The 26,973-nt window shown below is 39.3% G+C and overlaps 1 protein-coding gene across 1 annotated transcript; it reads left to right on the top strand.

The window, feature by feature from the left end:
* SPPL3 (signal peptide peptidase like 3) lies at nucleotides 1-25,145 on the top strand. The gene is made up of 11 exons (XM_010575758.1): nucleotides 1-5; nucleotides 274-351; nucleotides 6,475-6,563; nucleotides 9,570-9,689; nucleotides 13,066-13,144; nucleotides 13,912-14,024; nucleotides 19,242-19,348; nucleotides 20,364-20,527; nucleotides 21,810-22,009; nucleotides 23,082-23,191; nucleotides 23,933-25,145. The coding sequence occupies exons 1-11, from the start codon at nucleotides 1-3 to the stop codon at nucleotides 24,002-24,004; spliced, it is 1,137 nt and encodes a 378-aa protein (XP_010574060.1). The 3' UTR covers nucleotides 24,005-25,145.
* The last annotated feature ends 1,828 nt before the right edge of the window (nucleotides 25,146-26,973 follow it).

Genomic DNA, 26,973 nt, shown 5'->3' with positions numbered 1-26,973 from the left:
ATGTGGTGAGTTCTGCACAAGTTACCGTAAGGCTTTTGAATTGTTCTTTGGTTGTTGTACAGATTTTGCATGTTGCGGTCTTGAATATAAAAAGTTAATTTAAAGCTACAAGGTGTTATATTCCTAGATGATACAAGAACTTTAGAGAGCGCTGCCATAAAGATTTGTCATCCAGTTCTCTATTTGTATTATAATAAGAAAAAGAATTAGCAAATGGCACTGGAGAAATGGACACTCGTAATGACACACCTGCCTTCTTTTTCCCAATTCCAGGGCATATTCCCTTGTGGATTCCAGTCAAGTGTCTACCTTCCTGATTTCTATTCTTCTCATAGTCTATGGCAGTTTCAGGTAAGATTTTTCTTTAAGGTTCTGCAGAATTTTTCAAATAAAAATATGGCAAGTGACTGAATACAGTTTATACCTTTTGTTTCATTGTATCTTTGTCAGACTGGCTAATGTAAATGAACTATTTCTTGCTTTTGAAAAGGAAAAGGAAGAAAAAGTAGCTAGTTGGGGTTTCTGAAAGATATAATTGTATGTCAAGTTACAGGCACATATAAGATAACTTAGAAGTTAGTCCTTGAAGACAGCTCTGTAAAATTGTGTTTTGGAGGGTATAAAAGGAATGTCAAGAGAGATAGGAATGTAGTGTTATCAATAGTAGGATTTTATATATAATGTTTCAGTGTTGGTTGATTCTGCATGTCCTTGTTGTGATTGCAAACAAGTTTTGTAAAACGGAGATTCCCGAGTCCCAGTGCTATTTACTTCAGTGTGAGTAACAGCTTAATAGAGAAGTGGGAAACACCATCAGTGTTGAAATCCAGCAAAGTGTCTGATAACTGCTGCAGGATAAGTTTGAATCTTCAAAAATCAAATGTGCCCCACTTTAGGAGACTTGAGGATAGTTTAGAGAAATCATTGTTGTCCCTTTAGACTTACATCTTGTATTATACAGTTTGTTTTAATGTAGTAGCACCTAAGGAATGAGATTCATAGTGACATATTAAAAAAAAATTAATCACAACATGAAAGTATGATTTTTTTTTTTTTTCAAACTTAAGTACAGCATGTTTTTCTTCCTGTTTCTTGAAGAACATTCTGTCATTTAGCAAGTCTATGATGAAAGGCCATACATTCACTATGAAGTCTCTGAACTGCCATGAGTATTCCTGAAATAGATGATAGCTGTGGTCATACATATGATGTAAGTTGCAGCTGTTAGGATAAGAGGTTTTAAAACGCCGTCATAAGTTAATAAAATCATATAATGAAAGAGCCAATTTTTGGTAGGAGCTACCTGTTGTTGCTAGCAAGTATTAGGTAACAGCACTGCTGATGGAATTAAAATAGAAGGCTTTGGGAAGACAAAATCTAGAGATAATGAAAATACAAAAGAAATAAAAGGTTGTATGTGAGTAGCAATTGAGAAATGTTTAGGTTTTTTTCTTCAAGTTTTGAGTCAGTCTAGCATATAGTGGAGGGACTAATTCAATTTTTAACTATTTGAATTTATGCAGTTGTGTAAAAAGGAACTATGCATCTGGCTGCAAGAAGCCATAACAATTATTAAAATTCAATTGTGAAAACATAATGCAATGTAAAACAGCAGGAGGTCTTGAACTTAAATTGCCTGCCCTTCTCAGAGCTCCTTGCTCTTAAAAATTTTCCCCTGCTGTTTGCCATCCTATTCCTATAAGACATGCTCTTTTACCATCTTGTCCTATGATTTACATTTAAAACTGCTCACTTAACAAGGACTGCAAACTTCAGAACAGTCTAACTTATTGGATGAAGTAGTGGAATGGTGATGGATACAAATCAATTGAGGAAATGCCCTGTTCTAGTCCACTTCCTTTGCATGTATCCTGAAGACACCAAGGTGCAAGCTATTACAGACCAAGATAGGGTCTCAAAGTTTTAAAATTAATTTCCTAATTAATTTCCTATATGTAGTTTCTTTAGCAGATGCCTGAGCTGAAACCACAGTTATGATGGTGACTTGGAAAGATTCCCATTGTGTTTGGTCAGCAAGTGAGGTCAAAAGCAGGTTTTTTACAGACAGTTGTACAGTGGTGTTAACAAAGGGGTCTAAGATACAATTAAGTTAATTAAGGAATTCAAGTGTGGTAGTAAGTTGAAAAATTATATTCATCTGGAAGTTTCTAAAGTAGTAAAATAAAAAACTTCTGGCAAAGTGGGTGGATTTTCTTAGAAAAGTGACTTGCCAGAAAGAGGAAAGTTACAGCTTAGGGTGCTCATTCTCAAATGACAACAATGATGTCTTCATCTACATTTGAGTGCTTCGTCTCAAATGGAGCTGTCATAAGACAAAAGCAAGTAGCATTCCTTAGTTAACCTTCATGTTGCAGAAAGCAGGTTTTGTTTCTGATTTTCAGTCTGAAAAGAAGCTAATAGAGTTACTGTGGTATTGCTGGCAAGTGACTTAAACAGAAGTGCAGTAATAGGATCAGAAAGATTGGGTGGGTGAGTCATTAGGATAAAATCCACGTGCGTGGTAGATCTAATCTAATGCAAGAGGTTTCAGGGGAACAAAGGAAAGCGTTGGTCCACTGTTGTTATTCATACAAGCAGCATTTGTCCAAAACAAACCAAAAAACCCCAAACCCTCAAAACAGTCAGAATGTCTAACAGATCATGGGTAAAGTCTACATCCAGAATGAAGTTCACAGAGTTGAGTTCCCCGCTTCTCTTACTGTGGATGAACGAGCATTTCCTTCCTACATTTGTGCTGGGTCAGGAGTTGTAGTTTCAAGCCCTTCTGAACGTCTCTCCCATATACATTTGGACTGTCTCTCAGTCCTTGAACTTTATTATTGACTGCCAAAGGGACAAGTATAATCCTTTAAACCGTTACAAGCTGTAAATTGGAACATGCAACTATATGTGTTAGTTATGGCTTTTTAAAGAGGCGAGCTTAGCTTGAAACAGGTTGTTTCCTATGGGTTCCTACCTGTTCTTGTCCAAGTGCTTCTCTGTGATTTAAATGTTGGGGTTACTTTGCAGGCAGGTAACAGCTAAATCTTTTTCTATCCTATCACATATCCAGACATGGTCTCTCAGCTTACGTAAAGCCAGATTTAACCCAGAATCTACCTGTTCAAGTATCTGCTTTTAAACCAAACCAAGAAGCATGGAATGAACCTGGTGTCTTCTATCTCTAGGCTTTGGGTACCTAAAATAAGTGTGTAAATAGAATATAGTTCAAGCAGTGTCCTTAGGGTTGGCTTTACAACTTGACATTTACAGAAATCAGGATACGTATTTCACAATAAAACTTGAAGAAAGGCTATGGAGTTCGTAAGCGTCTAAAGCCGCAGCGCTGGCAGGGTGGAATTGGGGATTTGGGCAGACCTCACTGAATGCTACAAAGGTTGTCTGCACGTGTGCACGCACAAGTGGGTGCACATAAAATACATGCCGAAGGTGAGATGTTCTTATCAGAGGCGTGGGACTCGGGCATTCTTACTCCATATAAATGAAAATGTTTTTACATGCGCTTTATGCTATGGCTTCCACTATTCTTATTTCTACTCCAGATCTTGCATTGGAACTTGTCCTTTAATCTCACAGCAATGTTTTATAAGCAACTGTAGCAATGTTAGAGCACACAACATATTTTGGGCTCACTCTCTGTAACATGCATTAAGATTTGATTCAATTAAACTGTTTGAGGTCAATGACTGATTCTGATTGTAACTTTTTATTTAGAGCAATTGAAATCTAGCAATTCTGTGGCAACCCACAATTCTCATAGTCCCAGAACTGTTAAGATGGGTGACTGTGCTCACTAAGTAGAGCAAGAAGGAACTTCTCAGTATATTGCATCTGCAAGCGACTCTATAGATCCATACTTGCTTTCATATTTCCTCCCTTGTTTCATAAGAATATTCTCCCGCAGGGTTTCCCTGAAGCATTACTGCAGTGGAAGTGATCCATAGTTGAATCTGAACTTTCATGATAATAATGTGCCAGCAGCTTACTCATTCCTTTGGCCTCAGTGTAACCCTACTGAGTGGCTCCCTGTGGGAGGCTGAGCCATGCTTGCTTTGAAACATTGTGCTAGAAATCCTACCAACCTGAACTGTGAGGATGCACAGAAGAAACAACGGTGTAGTTTATTGCCCGATGCTGGCTGAATGTTGCCTTTGGAAGCCCAGCAGAAACTTGAACAAAAAAGCAAACGTTTCGCAGCTTGCAATTTCTTTACAGTCCAGTTCCAGTAGTTTTGAGTATATCTTGTTTTAAAATATAATTTTTACATTTTTTGGAGGATGTTTCAGTGATCACCTCTCAATTTTTTTATTATGTTAGTGATAATTTGTAGCAGAGGGAAGAGCCAAATCATAAAACTGTTGGAGATTATTCAGAAGCTGTCTTGGATCAGCAGCTGTGTTGCTAAGTGAAAGTAATTTCCTAATTTATGCTTACATTAGAGGTAGGGATGTTTATAGGTAATAATGTAATAATTGCTGACACTATTGCAATGAAAGGAGAGGTGCTGAATTTGTTTATGAGCAGTAGATCTAATAGTTTATTTCCACTTTTTTTGCTGATAGCAATCCCTTAAATTATGAGTTGCCCGATGCCACTGGGAGAATGATGGTGTGAAGTTCTTGCTAAACTGCGCTAAATCAAAGAGGAATGAAACACTGCACTGAGAAGAGAATTATCCTGTTTGGGTGAATCTTGGATCAAGTCCTGGAGGGTTGTCAGCCTCATCCCAGATTTTTATAGCTTGAGAGGAAAATTATGAGGCTACAGTGCACTTATGGGGAAAAAGGAAGCGTGAATGAAGGATAAAGGCACCCCAAACAAGATGGAGAGCAGACAGATCTTAGAAGAACAAGCGAAGAAGAACAGTTTAATTTGTTAGAATTTTAGTGTTCTCTGTTGCCTCTTTATATTTTTGATAACTTTTTAGTTGATCCATACTCTGTGTAGAAGTACTGTTATGGCTGAGGTCGAAGCTTCATCGTATTTTGCCTGAGCCCAAAAGCTGCTTTAATTCATACTGCTGTTTGGGAGCGCTTGCATAATAGAAGCAGAGGAAAGAAACCAGTTTTGTACTGGAAGAGGCTTTTTCTTGGTTTTTTTTTTTTGTACAGTGAAACTGCTCAAACCCTCTGTCTTTAATACACCGCACCTATCTTGATACTATAGACCTGTATGTGCTTGATTTCAGGTTGTGTGACTGCAGCACAAAATTGCTCACCTGTGCATTGTAGTAGGTAACCTATACACTAAAACAAAATCACTTTGATACCTATAGAATTGTGTAGAAGATTGTGGTGTATTTTTTACGTGTCTGATGAATTAATAGAATTTGTTTACTTTGCATAGCACAGTTACTCACAGCTAAACTTGAAAAGGAGTTCAGTGCTTGTCGACCTGGAAGTTTGATTGAAATACTCGGATGCTGCTGCAGACTTAAGACAGGAGCTGTGCAGTGGGAGCTGTACAGTGCTTCTGGTGGTTCTCTGTAGCTTATTTGAATAAATAAATATGCAGCTAAATTATGGATAACATGCATGTATCAGAATGAGAAACTATCATGGTTAACTTGATTGCTAGTATTTTCATTAAAAACAATGTAGAATTTACCAATAGACATGATTGCTGGCCAAAACAGACCTTAAGTGAAATCGCCTGTTTCAGAAAGTTATGCCAAAATTTGTTTGATGCAACTTCTAAATTATATTCTAAGTGAAGGACTGTGGCAAAAGGGGTAGAATACTGTGTTGTTTTGGAACTTTTTAAAAGTGCATATATCAAAATGGAAAGATGAATCAATTACAGCTGAGCTGGGTACATAGGGGAATGTGGTCAGCTCTTATGGATTAATTAAAATGTATCAGTTTGTACTATTTATTCAGAGCTTCCTCTAGTCATCTGTTCTGCATGTATGTAAAATACGTGTCTGGTTACTTTCTAGACTTTGCTGAAACTTTTTCAATGAAGTTAACACCTTACATTCAGCAGACAATTACTTATAAGCTAGTTTTGGTTATCATAACAAGATGTAGAGGAAGGAAATAATATTGTTTTAAAAATGAAACCCGATAGTTAAATTTGAATGAAAAGGATCAAAATGAGAACTTGGAAAGAGTTCAAATTCATCAGAGAATTGAAACGTTTATTGCATTTGCATCATGTTCTACACTTCCCAGTAATGCAGATAAGTATCTTTGTTATGGTTTGTTGTTAACACTTACCAGTTCAGACACTATGGTGACTAGTCTCACTATTAGAACCTGTGTGATTGTGTAAGCTTTTTTTTTTTTTTTTTTTTTTTTAAATTTCTGGTACGTACGGTGTTTTTTCCAATAACCAGCATTAAAGGGCTTTTTCAGGGAGAGGGTGCTGTGGTAGAATGGTGATGAGACCATAGCTGACAAGCCTAAATAGGAGCTTGAAACTTGTCTGTTAAGTTTGCTTTGTTTCCTGCAGGTCTCTCAACATGGACTTTGAGAATCAAGACAAAGAGAAAGATAATAGCAGTGCAGCTGGGTCTTTTAATGGCAACAGCACCAATAACAGTAAGGGTTAGCTTTACTCCTTATCTTTCTTTTATCACCTCAGTGTGCTGCATCTTCTTTTGCTTCATCTGTCCCTGTGTTTTCAGCTACATGCATTCTAGATTCACCTGATACAATGGAACTGTTTTGTCTAGGCACTTACCATCTTGCTATGCACTAATACTGCTATCTAGTTCATGCCCACAGAAGCTAAATTTAAAATGTCAATGTAACATTTCCATACCGCATAAAAATCGCATGCTGCACAACTTGTCAGGTTTTACTGGAAATGGAAACAGCTTTACTTTCAAAAAAAACACCACACAGTTCTGAGAAGGGAATGTAATTTCTCTTTGTCTGGAGTTTACCACTATGACGTATTGGCCAGTCCATAAGCAGTGAGAGATCTCATGGTATGCTAGCAAGTCCATAAGGATGATTCAGCTTTATCAATAGAGAAATTGAAGTATAGAGTTCACATGGCTTTGGGCAACTCATTTATAATGGACAACAAAATATGTGTCTACACACAATCTATTCAGAGTGGGGATTAACGTGTCAGCTCCTACGTGGTGATTGTCCCCTCTGTAATCTATAAATAGATTCCAGGCAGCTTGACCATTTGAGATGTACTGTTTTGCAGGTAAAAATGTGTACATGAACAGTTAGAGTAGAATGCGTTGTACACAATGTGCTGTAAATTCACACCTGAGTTTAACTTATAGCAATTTATATGGCGATATTCTGAGAACAGGCTCTAGAATGAATAGTTTCCGCAAGCTTAGAAGACAGGAGTGAGATATATGAGCAACCCTGTGCACAAAACCCTGAATGCTAAGTTTACTTTGTTTAAAATAAGAAATATAGCTTAAAAAAAATATAAGTAACATATGTTGTATGTGTCTTTCGCTTTTTTTGCTTTTTGGTCTTTTTTAATGTAGACTTTTGGAATTTACATAGTTGTCAGAGCACTGCTTCTGCTGACAACACAGAGCAAAGTGTTTGCTGTGCTTGGTGATCCAGGAATGAACAGTTGAGGCTTTTGGCATCTGGGAAGTAAGAGATGACAGTCTGGGGCTGGGGAATAAGCACATTAAGGGGATTAGCTGTCAAAATGATCAGAAATGAAAAGAAGAACTTTGACATTTAACGCTGCAGGCACTAATTCCCATATGCCAAGGTGGTTTGTAGTATGTCATTTCTGGGGTTTTGTTTTGTTTGTTTTTTCTCTTGGGAGTTGAAGGGCATGTGAATAAATGCTCTTTCTCAAAGCAGGAGAAACTAGATGCAAGTCACAGATTAGAACACGGAATTTCTGTGTCTGCACACTGTCATCACTCAGCTATCTATATTGTACTTTAATCTTTTGTACCAGACCTCAGTAACACAGAAATCCCAAGCGACTGAGTTCTGCTTTTTACTTTTAAAATTTATTGTGCTACTTATGTTTAAGAAGAACAGATCCATGACCTGAACTCATAAATGACCATACAGTGCAAGTGTCATGGCTTCCATGCTCATTGTTTAGCTTTTCTTTTACGAAAATGGTTAAATGCTACGACTTCATATATCTGTCAGAAGTGAGTGTTTCACGTGTGTTTGAGGTTTTTCAACAAACTCAGATACATTGGTAGGTAACCCATTATTTAGACAATGTACCACTCTTCCACAGGGGAAAAAAAAAAAAAAGACACATTCCACACACCCGCACCCCCACTGTGTATATTTACTTGTATGTGTATGTCTGTGTATACATGCGTACATACATATGCACAGATATTCTGCTCGATAACCTAAAAGCTTATCCTTAAAATCCTGGGACTGGTAAAATCCTCCTTCCTACTGCAGTGTCTAATTAATTTCAGGATAACACCGTGATGTTAAGCTGGTTTTAGATCTCATCTAGGTCTGAGTCTTGTATTAATTTTTCATTAGAGGCATTTTGGATACTTCTTATCAAGTGACTACTTTAGATGTTACCTGTTATTTGAATGCTATACAAGTATAAGTGTGTCTTGTATTTTTAATTGGGTTACTACTTACGGCTTCTTTCCTCCCCATGCTCATGATCAAATGTAAATACAGCTACAGAGACTAGTTGAGTATTAGAATTTGCAGGTGTAGGTGGGGTTTTCAAAGCCTGATCTTCTCAATTTTGTTAGTAATTCTAAAACCTCATGGTAAAATATAGTTAAAAATGTCCTGTCCCGTTATTAATATCCCTAGTAGTCATACTGCATGGTTGAGGTGGGGGAAATAATCAGAATAAAATACTTCAGTATGTCTGCACTGTTTAAAATTGCTTCCAGCTATAAAATGTGAGCATGAATTTTTGTTGGTTTTTAGCATAAAATGTGATTACAGTGCACGCTGAACTGAGTTTGATAGGTAAATGGCTTTGGTGTTTTTTTGAAAACCGCCCTGTATTGTGAGGCTTGGTATTATCTGGTGCTGCAATCAGTGATGCAATTTAAGTGCATGGTGGCCTTCACCCAAGTGGAATTTGAAGCTGTGGCACCCTTTGCATGAGCTCGGTCAGCCTAACGCTTCTGCAGCTCTGCTGTTGGTCAGGCTCTTTACCTCATGCTGAGAGGTTAAATAAAACTTTCAGATGCTCTGTTCAACACATTTATGTTGCTCAGGGTAAAATGAAGGAAATATATAATTGCTATATGATCCCTCATCCCTAAATAATGTTAATTTTTGTAACTTGTTATTCATTCTGTCTATGGCACAAGAGAAAAGTCATACATCTTCTTTCAACTTCCAGTTCCTGGATTCTGTAGAGCAGGGCTGTTGCTGTACACACCCAGCCACTGTGATCGTGCAGTTTAGCTGGAGTGTTTTTGCACAGACTGCTGTTCTTGGTTATGATAGCGCACGAGGATCTCGGAGTAAGCGTCTGTTGCACCAGCATTGTACTGGAATATATTGTCAGAGTCCTCAGTTGTGTTGGTGAGGACAGGCTGTCGATATGTAGGTGGTAAGAAATAGGCCAAGTTAAATGTCACTTTCTTTCTTCTGCAGGTATTCAAACCATTGATTCTACCCAGGCGTTGTTCCTGCCGATCGGAGCGTCTGTGTCTCTCCTAGTTATGTTCTTCTTCTTTGATTCAGTTCAAGTTGTCTTTACAATATGCACAGCAGGTGACTAAGTTTTCTTCTCTTTATAAGAATTGGAATAGAACAGAAAGTGTTGATATAATTAAATATTGTTGATAAGAATTTTAATACGTGTCATAGTACATTTAAAAAAAAATCATCAGGTTTCACAGTTGTATTTTCCTGCCTCTGTAGCTATTAATAAAGTGACAAGTATTATTTGAGAAGTATTTTCCACTTGGAGATTTGCTAAGCCTACGCAACTATAAATTGCCAGAGTTTTGAAAGATGCTGGATGTATTATTTTACATAAAGTTCACTTGTTTATAAATCAGTGCTCAGAACTGTACATGGTATTTCATAATTCAGGTACTTTATAGGATCATAGCATAACTCTGGAGATCCTATCCTGTGACTTCTTTTCCTAATTTAATTTTGCTTTTGCTTTTATGCAGTTTTTCTTTGTTTCAAGGGTACCTCTGCTCTCACTAGCATTTTGAGTATTAATCTTTTACACTGCTTGAGTCTAGAACAAAAATGAAACTGTTGTCCACAAATAAATTGGACGTCCTCTGCTCCTGTTTATTATTATTTACATTTTGTCGCTTAAATAAACAGCAGGGCTTTGATTTTTGGAAAATTTTGGCCTTTTGATCTTTTTGCAGTTCTTCAAGAGACCAGCTGCTGTTCAGGGTAGCAAGATTCTTCCTACTGCTACAAATATGCAGCAGCTTTCAAAAATTGTACTCCTCAGTCCACATACTGAGTCTGTGAAGATTTTTAAATCCCTAAATACCTCTCATCCTCTCCTACTTCTTCATGTATATGCAGTGCAGGCTTTTCCCTCACGACTTAACTCCTGAGCTATGCATCCTCTCCAGCCTCTTAAGCACGGCTGATGTTGATGGGTGAAATCTAAATCTCTGCTCTTGACACGAGTCTTAAGACTCCTATCGCTAATTCTGGAGGCACAGTCCTGTAGAGGTTTGTTGAATACTGCTTTTATAACTTTGACCTATGACATCTATGTTCTTTCCTTTTAAAAATAAATTATTACTTCAGATAAGTTCTACTATATGCTAGATATTAGGGGAATACATGTACACACACATATATAAGATATTGTAAGGGAAGACTTATGAGAAAAGACAAATTTTGTCAATTTTATTGGTCCATTTATTTCCAGAATGACCTTGCGGTGTAACTTTATTTGTAACATTTGCCTGTGTAATTAGATGATACTGTGTCGGTTTGGGCTTGTTGGCAGGTTTAAGAGGATGGAATCTGTTTGGATCAGTGCACTTGGTTGTCCTTTATTCTTGAACCTGGTTTTATGACACTTCTGTGCTTTTCCTTGGTCTTGTATCAGAGGATGTCACTAACCACAGGGGACTTTGGCCCCAGAACCTCTAAAATGCAAAGCTTCCTTAGAGGCTATAGAGCAGGCTGCGGACCCTCCTGGAGTTGGGAACCTGGGAGCTGTGGGACTTGGTCCTTCTGTCCCCTGAAGCTTAAGTAGTGCTATTTTACGTCCTCTTTTTGTAGATTTTGGAGGCTGATGTGGGGGGACCTCTAAATTGTAGCCAATGTCTGGTTTCTTAAACCGCTCTTAAATCTTCCTCCCACAAAGATTTGCCTTTCAGGGAAGAGAGAGGAGCAAGGGTAGGTACAGCAAGCAGCCCAAGGCCAGGACCAGCTGCTAAGCAGAGGGCAGAGCTGAAGAGTTGGCGCGTTGCCTGCAGACAGGAGTTAAGCCGATTGAATAATAGGTATTGAGACTAGAGGGAAGAAAAAACTTATAACTGGAAGCCTGGACAGTCAGGAACGAGACTGAGAGTGGGTGCTCGTGTGTCTTACTGTGATTACATTTTAATTCTTAGATTTCTCTGAATGAGCCCAGCTCTGGGGTGGCAGCGGTTGGGGATACCAGGGCAGGAGGCGCAGGGTTCCCTACTGAGAAGAGCTGGAGGGGAGGAAGGGGAAGGAGAGATTCCAAGGGGAAAGAAGGCTGGTTTGGGGTGAGGAAGGGTCAGTCCCGCTGTGGTGGAGAGGGAGTAGGGAGCAGGGCAGGCAGCGAGGCCTGTGGGACTTGGGGCAACAGGGGCACAGGTTTGCTGTGCAGCGTTCTTTGCCAGGCGCCTCTGAAAAGGTTCCTAGTTCAACGTGTGCAGAGTTGCCACACTCTTCATTCTTTCTCTACCCATTCTGCTTTTTCTTTCCTCTGTCCTCTCTCAAATATTGTTAGAACTGTGATTTTCCATGGGTGCTGTTTGCATACAGACACTTTTTTTCTTTTAATTAATTAATTGGTTTTTTTTTTTTTTTTTTTTAAATCTTCCTCCTACCAGAAGGGGATTAGAATTGAGGGGTGAAAAGTTGTGGTTTGACCAAACCAATTTCTTTTCTCCAGTTGGCTTAAGCTGTGTACTAAAGAGAATGTTAGATTCCTTCCCATTATCTTCATTTGAGGAGAGAAAAAAAACCCCTTTTAAAAACCACCGACAACCACCCCAATTTTTAAAGGAATGAGTAGAGGACAGCACAAAGATTTGGTTTGCAGCATGCAGAAAATGTCAAGCGATTCTTCCATTTTCATTTCAGTCTGTTCTTGCTACAGCAGTTTTGAATGTGTGCTGCTGACGTGTCTGTGTCTCCACACCCTCACTCTTCAGTCTTTTAAACAGTCCCCAGTACAAATTCAGTGCTATTATTTTTAAAAACACTGAAAGGAAAAATGATTATAAATACCAGCAGTTACTAAATGTTTTTACAAATGCGTGGGTGTGATAAGTATGTTTCTTAAAAAAGAAAATGTTTATGGAAATAGTCTATTTGGATATTTATGTATTTCCATCGCCCTGTTTTCAAAAACTTAAAGCACTTCGTATTTTAAAAAATTTAAGTTGCCAGCTACTGGATATAGCTTATTTTAAGTTGGACTGTTTCAGTAATGAATAAAGGGGTTTGAGTGAGATGGGGGGAGGGAACTGACTATCTTAGTTAAAAAGTGGCAAAACCCCTTTATTATGCTGACTTGGTCTGTGTCATATGTTGAAGAATTTCAAAAGAAACTCAACCAGTTTGTAGTAAATGCTTTTTTTTTTTTGACCAGAATATTTGAAAACTGTTTTTCTTGCTGACATGATCATGAATAGCTTTAAGACTTTTTTTTTTTTAAGGTCTGGGGATGGGGCGTTGCATTCCTTTGAGAGCTTTTGTTTTGATTGAAGTTTGAAAGCGTACTAACAATTGAAGTTCTGCAGAAAATCTTGGAGCCCTCAGCTGGTCTTGCTTTAATAATACTGCAGCATATGATAACAGGACATTGTTGCAAGAGCTTTTTCAAATTGGAGAAGCTTGTTTGTGTACTGTAGAAATTGGGTCTGAATGTACTAATATTACCTTTTCTTCCTTTTTCTAGTCCTTGCAACAATAGCTTTTGCTTTCCTTCTGCTCCCGATGTGCCAGTACTTAACACGGCCTTGTTCACCTCAAAACAAGTAAGGACTCGAGAAATCTTTTGCTCCTCTTCTTGTATGTTGTATTTATTTCCTTTAATGAGAATTCTTTAACGGAGTCTTGGATTACGAGCATTAACCTCAGGGCTTCAGGGCTGATGTTTGTGCATATTTTTTGTGCCAACACCATGTTTCCACATTGAAACTAGGAACCACAATTTCTGTAAGTCACGCATGCTTGCCAGCCTGGGAAGTGCGGTACCATTGCAGGAGACTAGATTTCCCAACAGTGGTTTTAAGAAGTTAGGCTTATTTTGGCTGGGATTTCAGAGTTTGGGATTTGGTATTGGATTTTAATGTTTGTTAACATTGGACTATGGATTTTAATGCTGGCTCTTTCCGAGACTGTAGTTACACTGGTGAAAATTATAGTTGTTAATGTTGTGTTTTGAAACTAGGTTGTTTTGTTGTTTTTTTTTTTACCTTGTGACTGGAGTTCATGTTGCAAAAAGCACTATCTTATAAGATGGAAATAGAAAATAGCATTCGTGGTAACAATTTCAAGAGAGGTGCCAGGATTTACAGGGGTTTTTCCATCTCTGTAGTTCAGGCTTTACGCACATGATTTGAATGTGAGGAAAGCTTTTATTTTGTTGCTGTTTTGGTACCTATTTGTGGCAAAGGAACTTCCCTTCAGTTGTTCTTGGCATCTTTCACCAGCAGTTGAGCCTCATTCCAACAGCGTCCATTTTCTGTTCTTTAAATGGAAACATAAAGTCTCCTAGCTCATGTTTATATGTTGTTCCTAGGATTTCCTTTGGCTGCTGCGGGCGTTTCACTGCTGCTGAGTTGCTCTCATTTTCTCTGTCTGTGATGCTTGTCCTTATCTGGGTCCTAACTGGCCACTGGCTCCTTATGGATGGTGAGTATGTGAATTGAGGGATTTTACTACTGGTTTGTGCCTGTTCTGACACATCCAGTCACCTGGTGATGATTGGTGAAATTTGCTAATATTAATGGCTTGCTGAGTTGTAATATTGTGTGGTAGACTCCCTGACAACAACTGCTGTCAGGAACATGCAAGGGTAGTGTTTGGGACACCTGTTTTTCTGGTTTGTAAAAGCTTCCAAGGAAGTGCCAGAACACTCATGAAAGATATTCTGCACCTGTGTGGTGTAGGGTGAATCACCAGTTTTAGTTAAAGGTGTGTGGAGACAGTGGTTGTTTATGAAACATAACTTGATCTTAACAACCTGGTTAATTTCTGCTGTGCGTCTTGGTGTTTATTGGTTCAGATGATCAAATAATTTGTTATGAGACAGTTCACAGTAGCTGGTTGTCTTTGATCTCTTTGATGCTTGCCATGGATGGTGAGATGGGTGAAGCTGGCAGGCATCCAGTTGGCTTGAAGGTGTGATTTTTTATTTTTTTTTATATATTTTTTTTAATGCTGGTTGAACTGAATTCACAGCTTACTGTTCCAAAAAGGAGCTTTCCTTCTCCCCTCCTGCCTTCCAGATCTCTTGTGCTAGCTCTGGCACTCATTTAATCACATGGTAAACTGATTCAGCTCACTAGAATGGCAGCATACTCTTTTTTTGCCAGGCTATTTTTCTGCTGCTGCAGTGAGATGAATTGGATTATTGTGCAGTTAGGTATTTGCTAAATTTGGGAAAAGGTAAGTGGCAGCATGATGGGATTTGAGGGGATGGAGTTGATATGATAGCAAAGGCATGAAGGGGTAGCCAGGAGCAGGACCTCCGCTTCTCGGTAGTGTCAGGCAGCTAAATTGGCTTAGGACATCTCATGAAATGGCACCTGAGGTTGTGATTGCTTGAGGAAAAATAGCTGGGACAACATCACCTGCCCGTGAAATTGTTTGTTGCAATAGAAGACATACATCCCATCAGCTTTCCAGCTCCTCCTAAAAGATAGCAGCAGCAGAAAGTCCTTAGCACTGAAACCTCTTATGGCACCTTGATTATTTCTTTTGTGTATAGGCGTTGTGTTTCATTCACGCTTTTTGCTGCTTTAAAAGCTCCACTTGTTAGGGAATACATTTTAAAGTACCCAGATACTAAATGAAAAAATGCAATGTTTGTTTTGTGTTAAGGAGAGTAGCCCACCATGAAATCAAGGGTGATTTTTGATCTGCAGTAGCTACAAAGCTAAATGGAGTGTCAAGTGTGGATTTTGGTAAAATATGAAAAGACTTGTCTACACTGAGATATCGACAGAAACATTTACTTAAAAATAGCTATTTTTGTAAGTGCTTCAGTCTGAAATAGTGGGCTTTCAGGTAATTAATCTGCAGAGTACTGACCTGCTGGTGCAGTGAGGTTTCTGGGTTTTATTTCTCTTGGTAGTTGTTTATGATTTACTGAATTGTGTTGATACCATCTAGCTTTGGAGTATTTTATGTAGTTTATATTAAGGGAGTTTGTACTGTATAGGTAAGCCTCTTGTCGTTTGTTCAAATCCAAGTAAATCAACGTTTGTCAGTGACATTGAACAGGGAACAGCATTTATTGGCCTTTGTCAGGGAAACAGACTGCAGTTTTATTCCTCATACTATACTGCTGCAAGTGGGATCACACCATCTCTGCCTGTACCCTTTGCTTCTCTGTAAGCGAATACTTGAGACCGCAATTAATCTTGTTTGGAGGGAAATGTGGGCAATAAGTACTGCTCGATAATATATGCAAGTGGAGCGCTTGCTCGACTTTAAGCTGTCGCCTGCCAGCTGCTGGGTGTGCTGTGATCTAACTCCTCCTCCCCGCTTGCACAGGGATGATCTTCTGTTTCGCTGCCGGCAGAAAATGAAACAGATGTTGTGAACGTGCTTCACATTGCTTGGGCCGGCAGCTGGAGGGAGAAGTGGGGCAGGCATTTCTTCTGAACAGTACACCTTGATTTTTGTGTGTATAGTTTGTTGTTGTGCAGTTGATTATCCTTATGAGACATGAGTATTTCTACTTTAGAGCTAAGTAACAAGGAGGGGAAATAATTCATGGTAATTTCCAGTCCTTACAAAATTGGGGTATGGCAGTTCCCACCAGAACAGTCTTCATTTCTCAAGTACTGCAGTTCCCCTGTCTGCACAGTGGTTGGTTGAACTGTTTCTAAAGCCAGGAACATTTTACAGGATAGAATGAGCAGATACTGTCTCCAGGGGGTTGTTCTGGCATGTGGTGATGTACATTTATAGGTCTAGAAATGCTTATTTCTCAGAGCGGATTGTTTGATGACAGAATCATCAAGGATGGTCACTGTCCCCTGGTAAAGCCTGGTTAAAAGCTTTCCTAAATAGTGGACATAGCTGGAGAGTACAATGGGAATGCTGTGGATGTATGCGGTGTCTATCTATAGCTACAGAGTGAACTGAATGGTCATGGATACCCTGGGAACTGCTGCAGACCTTCACTGCTGCGGCAGTCGGGCGGAGGCTACTTCGTGACACGTGTTCTTATTCCCACTCTAAAACGCACTTTGAGGGTTTTATAGGAACATGATTAGATCAGAACTTCTGTACCTGTTTCTTTCAAAAGTCAACTGGTGGCTTGTGGGGGAAGTTCAAGCCTCTCCAGCTTGCATAATGCTTTGTAAACCAGACACCACAGCACCGGCATCTCAGTGGTTTCATCTGTTCTGGGTGCAGTAGTGCAGTGAAGCTGAAAAATATGCTGTATCTGGAGAGTCAAATCACATATGCAAGAATATTGTTAATCCTCAGAATATCCTTATTCCATAAGGAGCATGCTTGCAAGGATTCTGAAGTTAATTCGTTCTGTTCATTGAAGGTTAACTCTTTCAGTTAGTTTTTTCTTACTCAACTTCGTTAACCTGTTGCCCAGCACTTCCAACCCAGTGCTACTGTTCATGTGGCTATTTTACCTTTCTTTCTCTCTTTCCCTCTCCTTTTTCCTTTTTTTTTTTTTTTTTTTTAAATGATTTGGAGTATACTTCAGTGGAGATCTGCCTTATATACTTTGTCAACACCATCCATGAGCTTGGATATGGATGACTTTGTTTCTTGTATGATTTCTGGACCTTTTAATTGGAAAAGGAAGCTGGCTTCCATTTAGAGAAGCCTGTTGGTGGTTTGACTGCACTTTGGCCTATATTACTCGTACTTGCTCTCGGGCATTCTTGCTTCCCTTCTGTTTTTTAAATTTACCAATATTTCTTAAATCAGTTGCAAAACTGCATAATTACTAGCATGTGTCTTCTAAAGGACTTTTTGTCCATCTCCTTCTCTACCCAGTATTTGCTTAGTTTGATGAAAGTGTCGTGCGCGTGTGCCTGCGTTCGTTTCAGTGATAGAGAAACAGAGCGTGTGAACAATAGATACAACTTCATGCTGGTTAAAATATTTTCACTTCTAGTTAATTATAACCTGGAAATCCTCTCCTAAATATAGGCTTGCTTGAGCTATTATTAACACTGGCTTTAGAGAAACCTCTTTGATTTAAGACAGACTGTTCCCTTGTATTTGCTCTCCTGCCAGAGGAAGTCTGTAACTGAAGGCTATATGGAATTACTGAATGCAGTTCTTTTTCTCACTGCTTTGCTGTGTCAAATTCTTTAAACCTCGATAATTTGCTTACATTTTATAGCTAGTTAGTTATGCAGCCTGATTTGGGGGACATTTTTATCTGAGTAATCCCATTACTTCGTTACAACTGGCAGCCGTGACACTTCGTGTTGTGCTAAGCTTGCCAGTTCTCAGAAGATATGGTGGGTTTGGCAAAGTCATTGCCGGGATGCAACCCCTGGGCACTACAAGCAGCCACACTGGCAGGCGTTTGCTGGCACTTTTTTCCCTTGAATCTGTACGGAAATGTGATGGAAGAACTCCACATCTTTCAGGTGAAATGTAAGCGTAAGGTCATTTCACAGTTGCATAATTATAGCGTGAGAATCCAATGATTAACTTGTAAATTTTGGTCTAGTCAAGTTATCGTGCCGGTGGACATATATGTAATGAATCAATTTTCCCTGTGGTTTCAGTTGGTCAAAATAAGATTATAACTTTTTACAAATTCTATGTAATGTTAGACAAATACATTTGGTTTACAAGTCTCTGCATACTTAAGTGTAATCTGGTCCCAACAGGGCTCCATTATTCCTTGTAAATATACTGATATCATAGATGAAAGTTGATTTACTTTTTAAGGGTTTGTTGTTTTGGTTTTTTTTTTAAGTATCTCTTTAGGGATTTGCTTGGAACCAGTTGAAATATATTTGATTATCAGTTGAGTATCTGTGGTAGCTAAGGCTAGGCTTAAAGAAGCAGGAAACCACACAAATGTGAAGGCTGGGAAATTTTTTTTTTTCTTTTTTTAGTGTAACATCTTAGTTTTCTACCCTGACAAAATTCCCCTTCGAACAGAACTAACATCTGAGCTGCAGCTGTCGTTCAGCTCGTTGATCTGGCTGAAAACTCACCCTTAGGAGAAGGGTTAAGAAAAGAAATTTTTTTTCCCCATTGGTAGGTAGGCTTTCACATAGATTTTTGTTACTGGGAAATCCCTGTATATCTAAATGATAATATTTCATAGTTTGTGTTCAGGCAGTCTTACGCAATCTTGCCCAAGCAGAAGATTGGTTTGAGTGGGTTTTTGTCGTATCATGTTCTAACATGTCATGTAACCATGCTATTTCTGAATTGAGTCAAGGATTTTATTTATTTTACGCATTTACTAGAAAACCTCTGAACTGTGTAAAAGTAGAGGTTTACATCTGGGGGACAAAGAGCTCCAAGCTGTTTTGTTGCTTCTGTTTTTAGCTGGGGAGACAGAGTCTCTAGGACACAAGACGTGAAAACAGGTCTTTGTGGCGGGTAGTGGAAGCTGACTGGAATGGGCAGTTGTGCCTGCAGAGGCATTTCTGCTTCCATGGGAACATGTTCGCAGTTGGCTATTGAATGTATTTTGACTTTTCTGAACTCTGGCAAGAATTATTTCACTATCTGGCAATAGTGGACAGTCATCTAGTGCATGCGGTGCTGTACAGGTGCAAACAGAGGCTTCTTTGGGGTGTTTTTTTGTGGGGGAGGTATTGGCTTGGGGTTGGGGGTTTTTTTTGTTTGTTTGTTTTGCTATTTTTAATGAACTAATTATGTGCTTGCATTTTGTAGCTCTGGCTATGGGCCTGTGTGTTGCAATGATAGCCTTTGTTCGGCTGCCGAGCCTGAAGGTTTCCTGCTTGCTGCTCTCTGGGTTACTAATTTATGATGTCTTTTGGGTAAGTGTTTTGTTTGGTTTTGCTAAAACTGTTTTTATCCTTTGGATTTGTAATTGGCTTTGGGCCATTTTTACATGAATTGTACTAGTATGAAGTTGATGAAATCTGGCAAAGCCAGAAGATCAGCTTCATTGCTCCATTCTGAGACGTTAAAAGTCTGCAGCAGGATGCAGAATGATTTCCTCGCTAATTAGTTGACAAAAGCAGAAACATGATTAGACTATTTCAACTTTGGCATATTATTTAAAAAAAGAAATTGGACCTCAAATTTTGAAAGCCTGGCTGAAGATCAGAACAAGCATTTCCAAGTAAACACAAAACCTTATGCACACTTGCACAGTATGCACATGCCAACTTCTGATTAGTAGTGAAATCCTCAAAACAGGAATGCAAGCTGATTTATAGCCAGTAAGGTTGGCATAAAGTCTTACCACACTTTTACAAGAAACCTGACAGAATATATTTTGTAATACTGAAAGGATTAATTTTTTTTTTTTTTTTTTTTTTTTACCTTTGCATAACACGTGAGTACTGATCCAGGGAAGCACTTGCTGACAGCTCTGGCAGTCAGTCAGTTTCCCAGTGTGATGAGCTATAGCGTAACAGCCTGTTTGAAACAAGTGTGGCATCATTCCCTTTATGAGTGAGCACTGCACTTACCTCTTCTCTGCTTTCAAGCTTTCTCCCATTTTCAGTATCCTCTTACTGGCCTTTGTATTCCTGGACTACTACTTGTAGCTCAGACAGGTCTTTTGCCAAAGGATCTTAAGATATTGATCAATATCTTGATATCAGAAAGTACACTCCAGTTATTCTTGAGGATTAATGGTGTAAAAAACTTCATCTAAATTTTTTAAATATATTTTGCCTTTTATCATCATATATACAATGTATGTGTATGGAAAACTTGGACAACATCCTCTCTTTTCTTGAATGAGTAAAGCAAAAATACACGCAGCTTTGAGTTGCTCTATAGTTGCAGTTTGTAATTTCTGATTATTTCCTTGCTCCGTAGGTCTTTTTTTCTGCCTACATCTTTAACAGCAATGTTATGGTGAAAGTGGCCACACAGCCAGCTGATAATCCCCTTGATGTTTTATCCCGGAAACTTCACCTGGGACCAAACGTGGGTAGAGATGTTCCCCGTCTGTCGCTGCCTGGTAAACTTGTATTTCCAAGGTAAAATCAGCAGTTCTTTTACTGTACTATATAAAAAAAATTTTCCTTCCCCATACACTTTGGTAGTACTAATTCTTTTGGAAAATATCAACTTAGTTCCCCATTTAGTGACTCCCTCTTCGTGATCAGAAGGTATATAACAAGTAGTGAGGGTTGGACACTTTGCATTTGCTGACTCATAGCATGCAGAAATGGTCCTAATTAGGTTAAAAGGTGGCCTGTTGAGAACAGGATACCCTTTTCAACACATGAGTTCTACAGTTTAATGACTGCTATGGTAAGATTTATGACCTAATGCTTAAAAGCAAAAGACCTGAGGTTTATTAAAACATCAGAATAGTCTTGATTACTGCGTAATTGCAAGTGATTGGGAAGGGAGTTGGAAACTGATCTCAGCAAGGACGGCTTACCGGGTAAGTGCTGTGTTGGAGGGAGATTATTCCACATCTCTCTACTGCAGGGGTTCCTTGATGTCTCAGATTTTTAACCAGATACGCGTAGGCCTGATTGGGCAGTAAGCTCCAATGCGTCAGCAGTTATGCAGTAGGTTACGTTGGCATATTTACTCTATTCTTGTCTCTTTAGATGTTGGGATGCTGAAATAACAGAGATTAAGAGTTGATTGTCTGCAATGGTAAAACCGAAATTGTTCATTTTGTCAACTTTGTGATAACTTAATTTGGCTTCATTTTCATGAAAAATACCTTGCATTTAAGATCATGGGCAATTTTAGTTCTTAATCTACTCAACAATTGGCTCTTTTCTGGGAATCTGGCGAGACTATAGTTTTCTATGTGTTCTGTCTGAATGAGGCCAAAAATCTAAGAAGTCTATAAATCGATTTACTGCCTTGTATTAGAGGCAATCTATGTACTTGGGAATGAAGGTGCAGTGTCTGTCAGTGTTAAACAGTTTGATAAAACGGTCAGCTGGTACCTCCCATTAACGCTTAGAAGAGAGATGATTGAAATACTGAGTTGATGGATCTGTTTCACTGAGTGAGTTAAGAGCAAAAGCAGCTTAAACACTGCTGGCAGAAATAAACTGGTTTGGAGCAACATGTCATTACTGTCAAAATGGGTATGTTTAAAACGAGCTGAGGTGGTGGTGTAATCATTGAGGAAAAAATACTCAGTAGGCAGCATTTAGCTTCTACTACATAAATAAAAGTTTGCAGGTAGAAAGAAGGGATGTGCAAAATGAAGCTCAAAACCAAAGTGGAGGAGTCTAGAGCTTGTCACCCTGTGTTTTGGGCATGAACCCAATTTCAGTTGCTCTCTAGTTCTACAGGCAGCCACTTCTCTATGCTGGGGATCGGAGATATTGTGATGCCAGGTCTTCTGCTCTGCTTTGTCCTGCGTTACGATAACTACAAAAAGCAAGCCAACAGTGATTCCTGTGGTGCCCCAGGACCAGGGAACATCTCTGGACGTATGCAGAAGGTCTCTTACTTTCACTGCACACTTATTGGATATTTTGTAGGTGAGTAATTAGTGTAATACGGATAGCTGCTTAGTGAGCAGAAGTGGGATTGTTGTAGTAGGTTTAAAAGATGATGAAAACAAGTGTAAAGAGGCTTTGAGAGAACGCTTGGTTATGGGTTTTTTAATCCTCTTCTCTTTGGGTTTCATTGGCATGGTCTAGGGAGAAAAATCCTTCTACAGTCGTCTTTTTAAGATTTTTTTGTTGTTGTTTTTATTTGGAGGATGAAAGAGACTATCAGTGTATTTTTGTTAGCAACTTCTTATACTTTGCTTTACTAGCATAGAAGGTGTTGTAGCTTGTATCTGGGTTCTGGGAAAAATATGGGAGTTTCTAGATGGACTATGCTGTGCAAGAGTACATCTAGATAATTCATCTAGATAATTCTTGCATTTTTGTATTCTACTGTTAATGCTTATGATCCTGTGACGTTGTAGTACATACAGCAAATGGTAAAAAGTCACAACTGGAATGCTGTTTATAATTTGATGTAGCCATCCTCTCCTCCCCAGCATAAAATAAGTTTTTCAGAAGGACATGTGTGTGTGCATATCCTGACCTCCTGCAATCCTTCTGAGGATGAAAAGGAAAGATCATTTCCTACCAATAGCCTCCCCCCTCCACCCCATCTTTCCCCCTACATTCCCTTTCGGCACGTATCCAGGAAAACCATTCCTGGTGTGTACAGTCCTTCCTCTCAGCCCGCCGTTTCTCAGGCTAGGGGCGTCAGACTGACAGTCTCAAGAGGTACCAGCACTGGAGTAGCACTTCACTGTGGTGCATTCAGCTTCCTCCCCTTTGCCTTTTGTTGCGTTTTGTTTGAGTTATTCTTAGCTGAGTCTTTGAGATTCAAAACTGGAGCAAGTGGCTCAACACAGCCTAGTATTAAAATAGAATAATTTTTCACTGTTTTGTTTGTTTCAATTGTATTCAGGGAAGCAAAGCACAGGTAAGTAACTTTTCCACAGCCTGTCTCTTAAAATGGTGGGGAAGGGAGCCACGTGTGGATGAATTTAGTGACAACATCCATATGCAACCTAAAGATATTTATAGTCACTTTTTTCTTTTACAGGTCTATTAACTGCAACAGTAGCTTCTCGTATTCACCGGGCAGCCCAGCCTGCCCTACTCTATTTGGTACCATTTACTTTATTGCCGCTCCTCACCATGGCCTATTTAAAGGTAAGACAGGATTATATATTCACAGCAGGAAGCTCTGGGGGTCACCTGGAAGCGGGGTCAGTGTTCTTGCACTGGGCAGCAGTTCTCGTGAGGATGACGCGTGTCCTTAACAGCCCTGGCCCAGAACTAAGGTACTGGTGCTGTTGGGGTGAATCTTCATTTTCGAGGACTGAGTAACCGACAGATGAGTCGCTGAAACAGAAGATAATTGATGTACGTAAAGTGCCAGTAATTATAAACTAACTACATTCTGAAGTATTAAATGCTGTTTTAATTAAATAAGTGAATTTGTCCTCGCCCAGCTGGTCATGAAAGAATGCGTGCACAAAGGTCGAACAGAGATTGGAGAGGCAGATCCTTGTTTACCACTTTCCAGTCACCTGCTCTGAACTGAAATTTTAAAACGTAGCCGTTCCTGTTACAGAGCTGTTGTTGAAACACACTTCTAGCACTCTGCAGAGCAGAGCCTAAGAAAGGACAGAATTTTCCACCTGCATAAATATTTGCTTCCTATCACAAAGCCATTTGGGGTAGATCTGCCACCAAAATAAGACGTTCTGGCCTGACAGGGAAAGGATTTATTTTTTACTGTCTTTATTGTAATTTGCAAAACAGGTGAAGAATAAATTTGCTTTAAAACATTAAGACATGCTTGCAATTATATATGCATTTTAAAATCTGAGTTCTAAGTGGACTTTAAAGTTTCTGAAGGCATGGTCCTTCTGCTGTTTTCCTGCCTAGGGCGATCTACGTCGCATGTGGTCTGAGCCTTTCCACTCCAAGTCCAGCAGCTCCCGTTTCCTGGAAGTATGATGGAACAGATAGAAAGTGACCTGAACTTCTGCCTTGGTCCTTTTCACTTTAACTTGTGGCTTTGTCATCTCCTAAAGCTGGACTGGCTGGTACTTGGGAAGGTACCAACTACAGGACTTGTATGAAAGGACTTTGTATTAAAAGGAGGAAAAGAAAAAAAAGCTAAGATCCTGGAGCTCCGTGTGACTCCGTTCTCCCTGCAGATGTGGAACTGGGGACCCTTTGTGCAACTGCAGCCACTTTCCTCTTTTCCTCACTCGGATGGATTAGCACCAGACTATTACCTGTGTGAGAGAGGAAGAGACAGACTTGAAACTGAGAACGGCTTGAAGTCGTTCAGAAACTTGTGAACACTAAAAGAAATAACGTTTAAGCAAACTGAAGCTTCTTCAGAGAACCCCTCATGGACATTGGGACCAGTTTCCTGCTGGACTTCGGTTTTGAAAAGAACTGAGACAGAAGGTCTTCTGTCACAATATTGGGTTTTTTTGATTTATTAAATATTTCCTGTGGTGTGAGGTTACTTATTAAATCCACAGACATTGAGTGACTTCTTGCAGTATACATATAAAAATTTGTTGTAACAAGTTACATTTCCACCCAGATGTCATGTTGCAGTGAAAAAGGGCACGATTTTTATACATATATATATACACACATATAGATATATATATGAATAAATAAAAAGGAAAACCTGCTAAGATCATGCTATGTAGCAGACAGGGGCTTGCTGTAATTTTTAGCATGTAGAGCAGTTTACTATGGCTTTCTTGTATATGGATCTACGATGAGCTGCTCTTTTTTTCCCCCCCTCCTACAACTGAACCTGCAGTTTAAAAACAAGTGTAGTATTTGTACTGATTGTACTCATGGACTTTAGGGGATATTTGATTTTGATCAATGTAGCAAACTAGGGAAGAAAAAAATTCAAACCCAACCCTGTTCGTTTGAGGGGGGAGGGAGTGGGGGTGTCTTTTTTTTTCTTTTTTTTTTTTTTAATTTTCTTTTTTTTACAAACAGCTCCCTTGCAGGTTTTTAGTAGTTCCTTCTTGACCCAGTGCATGTATTATAGCAGCAATTGTCTTTGTGCTTTCTGATCATAGTAATGTATCACTTGTAAATACATTTTTTCTATTTTCTATTTTTTTGTATTTTTTGCATTTTGTTTCATTAGTGTGCTGTATTTTTTCCATGCCCCTGCCCCTTAAAGAAAAAAAAAAAAAAGGAAAAAAGAAAAAGAAAACTGTCCTTTACTGTTTTGACTGGTTGGAGTTTGCGTGTTGACTGCTTTGTACCTGTAGCCTGTTAAAATGTGGATTTTTATTTATTTATTTTAAACCAGCAGTTCCAGTTCTGGTTTGTTTTTTTTTTTTTGACTGAAAGGCTTCCCTAGCTAACTAGAATTTTTTTCCTTTAAAATACTCTGCCAAATTGGATTTGGGGAGCTCTCCCAAAAGCTCATAGCTCTTGTTAGTCTGATAGATGCTGGTAACTGTTAGTTGACTGGAAGGAAAACAGGAATGTTTAAGAATGAATCTGACGGAACACTAACATTACTTTGGGGTACAGTTTTGTTACAACAGGTAAGGAAGCTTTGGTGAAATGTCCGATCCTTTCTGCTCTTCCAGATGTTACAAGAAGAGCATATTTAGCATGGTAGAAAATTTTGTCCAGCCACGTGTGTACTGTCATTAATTAATGTCTTCCTCTGTTCTCAGGGAAGTCTGCCACTGGTCAGTCAGAGGGGCTGATGGGGATGATGGCCTCTGCGCTGGCTGTAACAGATCTCTGAGACAGGTGAAACATCTGAAGAAACAGTAAGCAGCAGCACAGCCCTTCGGGGGGCATGGAGGGCTCCAAGATTTAGCAAGTGTGGGTGGGCAGCTGTGGTGGTGGGGATGTTGTGACTTTATTCTATTTCTTTATTTTTTATTTCCCCCCCCCCCCAGTTCATCTCTTTCACTTAGTTGAAAGCATTTCTTCTAGCATGTGCCTGCAATGCTCGTCGTCAGGTAACTGTCACTTCTTAATGAAATAAATAGTTTTTAATTAAAAATCTGCTTTTACTGTTCATAGCAGGTGTCAGGTCCCAGACTTGCAGTCAGCTTGGGACAAAAGAAAGGCATCAGTTTTCAGCTACATACCTCAAACTTAAGCTGAATAAAATATTGATGAGGATATTCAGAGAGATTAAAAAAGACACTTTTTTGGTTTGGTTTTTTTTTTTCCCAGAGGTTCCAACCAGTGGAATAAAATCTCTAGATCCTGTTCGCTACTGCTTTATCTTTCCAGCTCTTCCACCCACCTGATAGCAATGCACAGGAGTTCCCTCCTGCCTTTGGAATTAAAATAAAAGGTCTTTCTCTGTTTTACAAGTGGTATTTTTTAGTCCCTGCCAGGAAAGCATGCCTACGAATTATTTTCTACACTTAAAAAGGATTCTGGAAAAAGTTCTATAAGTACTAATGGACAAATGCTTAATAAGAATTAATTTAGCTTTCCAGAAAAATCTTGACGTGCCTTTTTAAGCTCTACTGCCCTCCCGCACACTGCGACCTTCTGACTTGCACCAAGAGACTGAGCTGTAACTGCGACACTTGGTTTCTGAACCCACAGGTAGGTAGAGCTTCCTGCACCGAGCGGACTGCCCAGCTTCCCCGGTGGAAGGTCCCACCTGCCAGGTGAGCAAAAACTGGACTGAAAAATGTTTGCTGCCCCTTCAGTGTGCAACAGTAGCTGCCACCTGCGGGAAAAGGATTTTGGTGCTTTGCAGAGGTTAACTGAAGCATAACTGTTCTAAATACAAACCTATTACACTTGCAGAGGGCAAAGCATTCTCCTAGGTTTTTTGAGTAAGGTAAAGCTGTAAAGCTTTGTCCCACAGCTCTCCCATCTAGAACAACCTCAGCATTCAGGGGAATTAGAAGCAGATTCCTACCTCGCTACTGAGCTGCTGGGCCCTCTCTGCA

This window comes from Haliaeetus leucocephalus, unplaced genomic scaffold, assembly GCF_000737465.1.
Source record: "Haliaeetus leucocephalus isolate CR32 unplaced genomic scaffold, Haliaeetus_leucocephalus-4.0 Scaffold13, whole genome shotgun sequence".
In the NCBI taxonomy this organism is placed as follows: domain Eukaryota; kingdom Metazoa; phylum Chordata; class Aves; order Accipitriformes; family Accipitridae; genus Haliaeetus; species Haliaeetus leucocephalus.
Note: the sequence above shows the minus strand (reverse complement) of the source record. Positions and strands in the feature narration are given on the sequence as shown.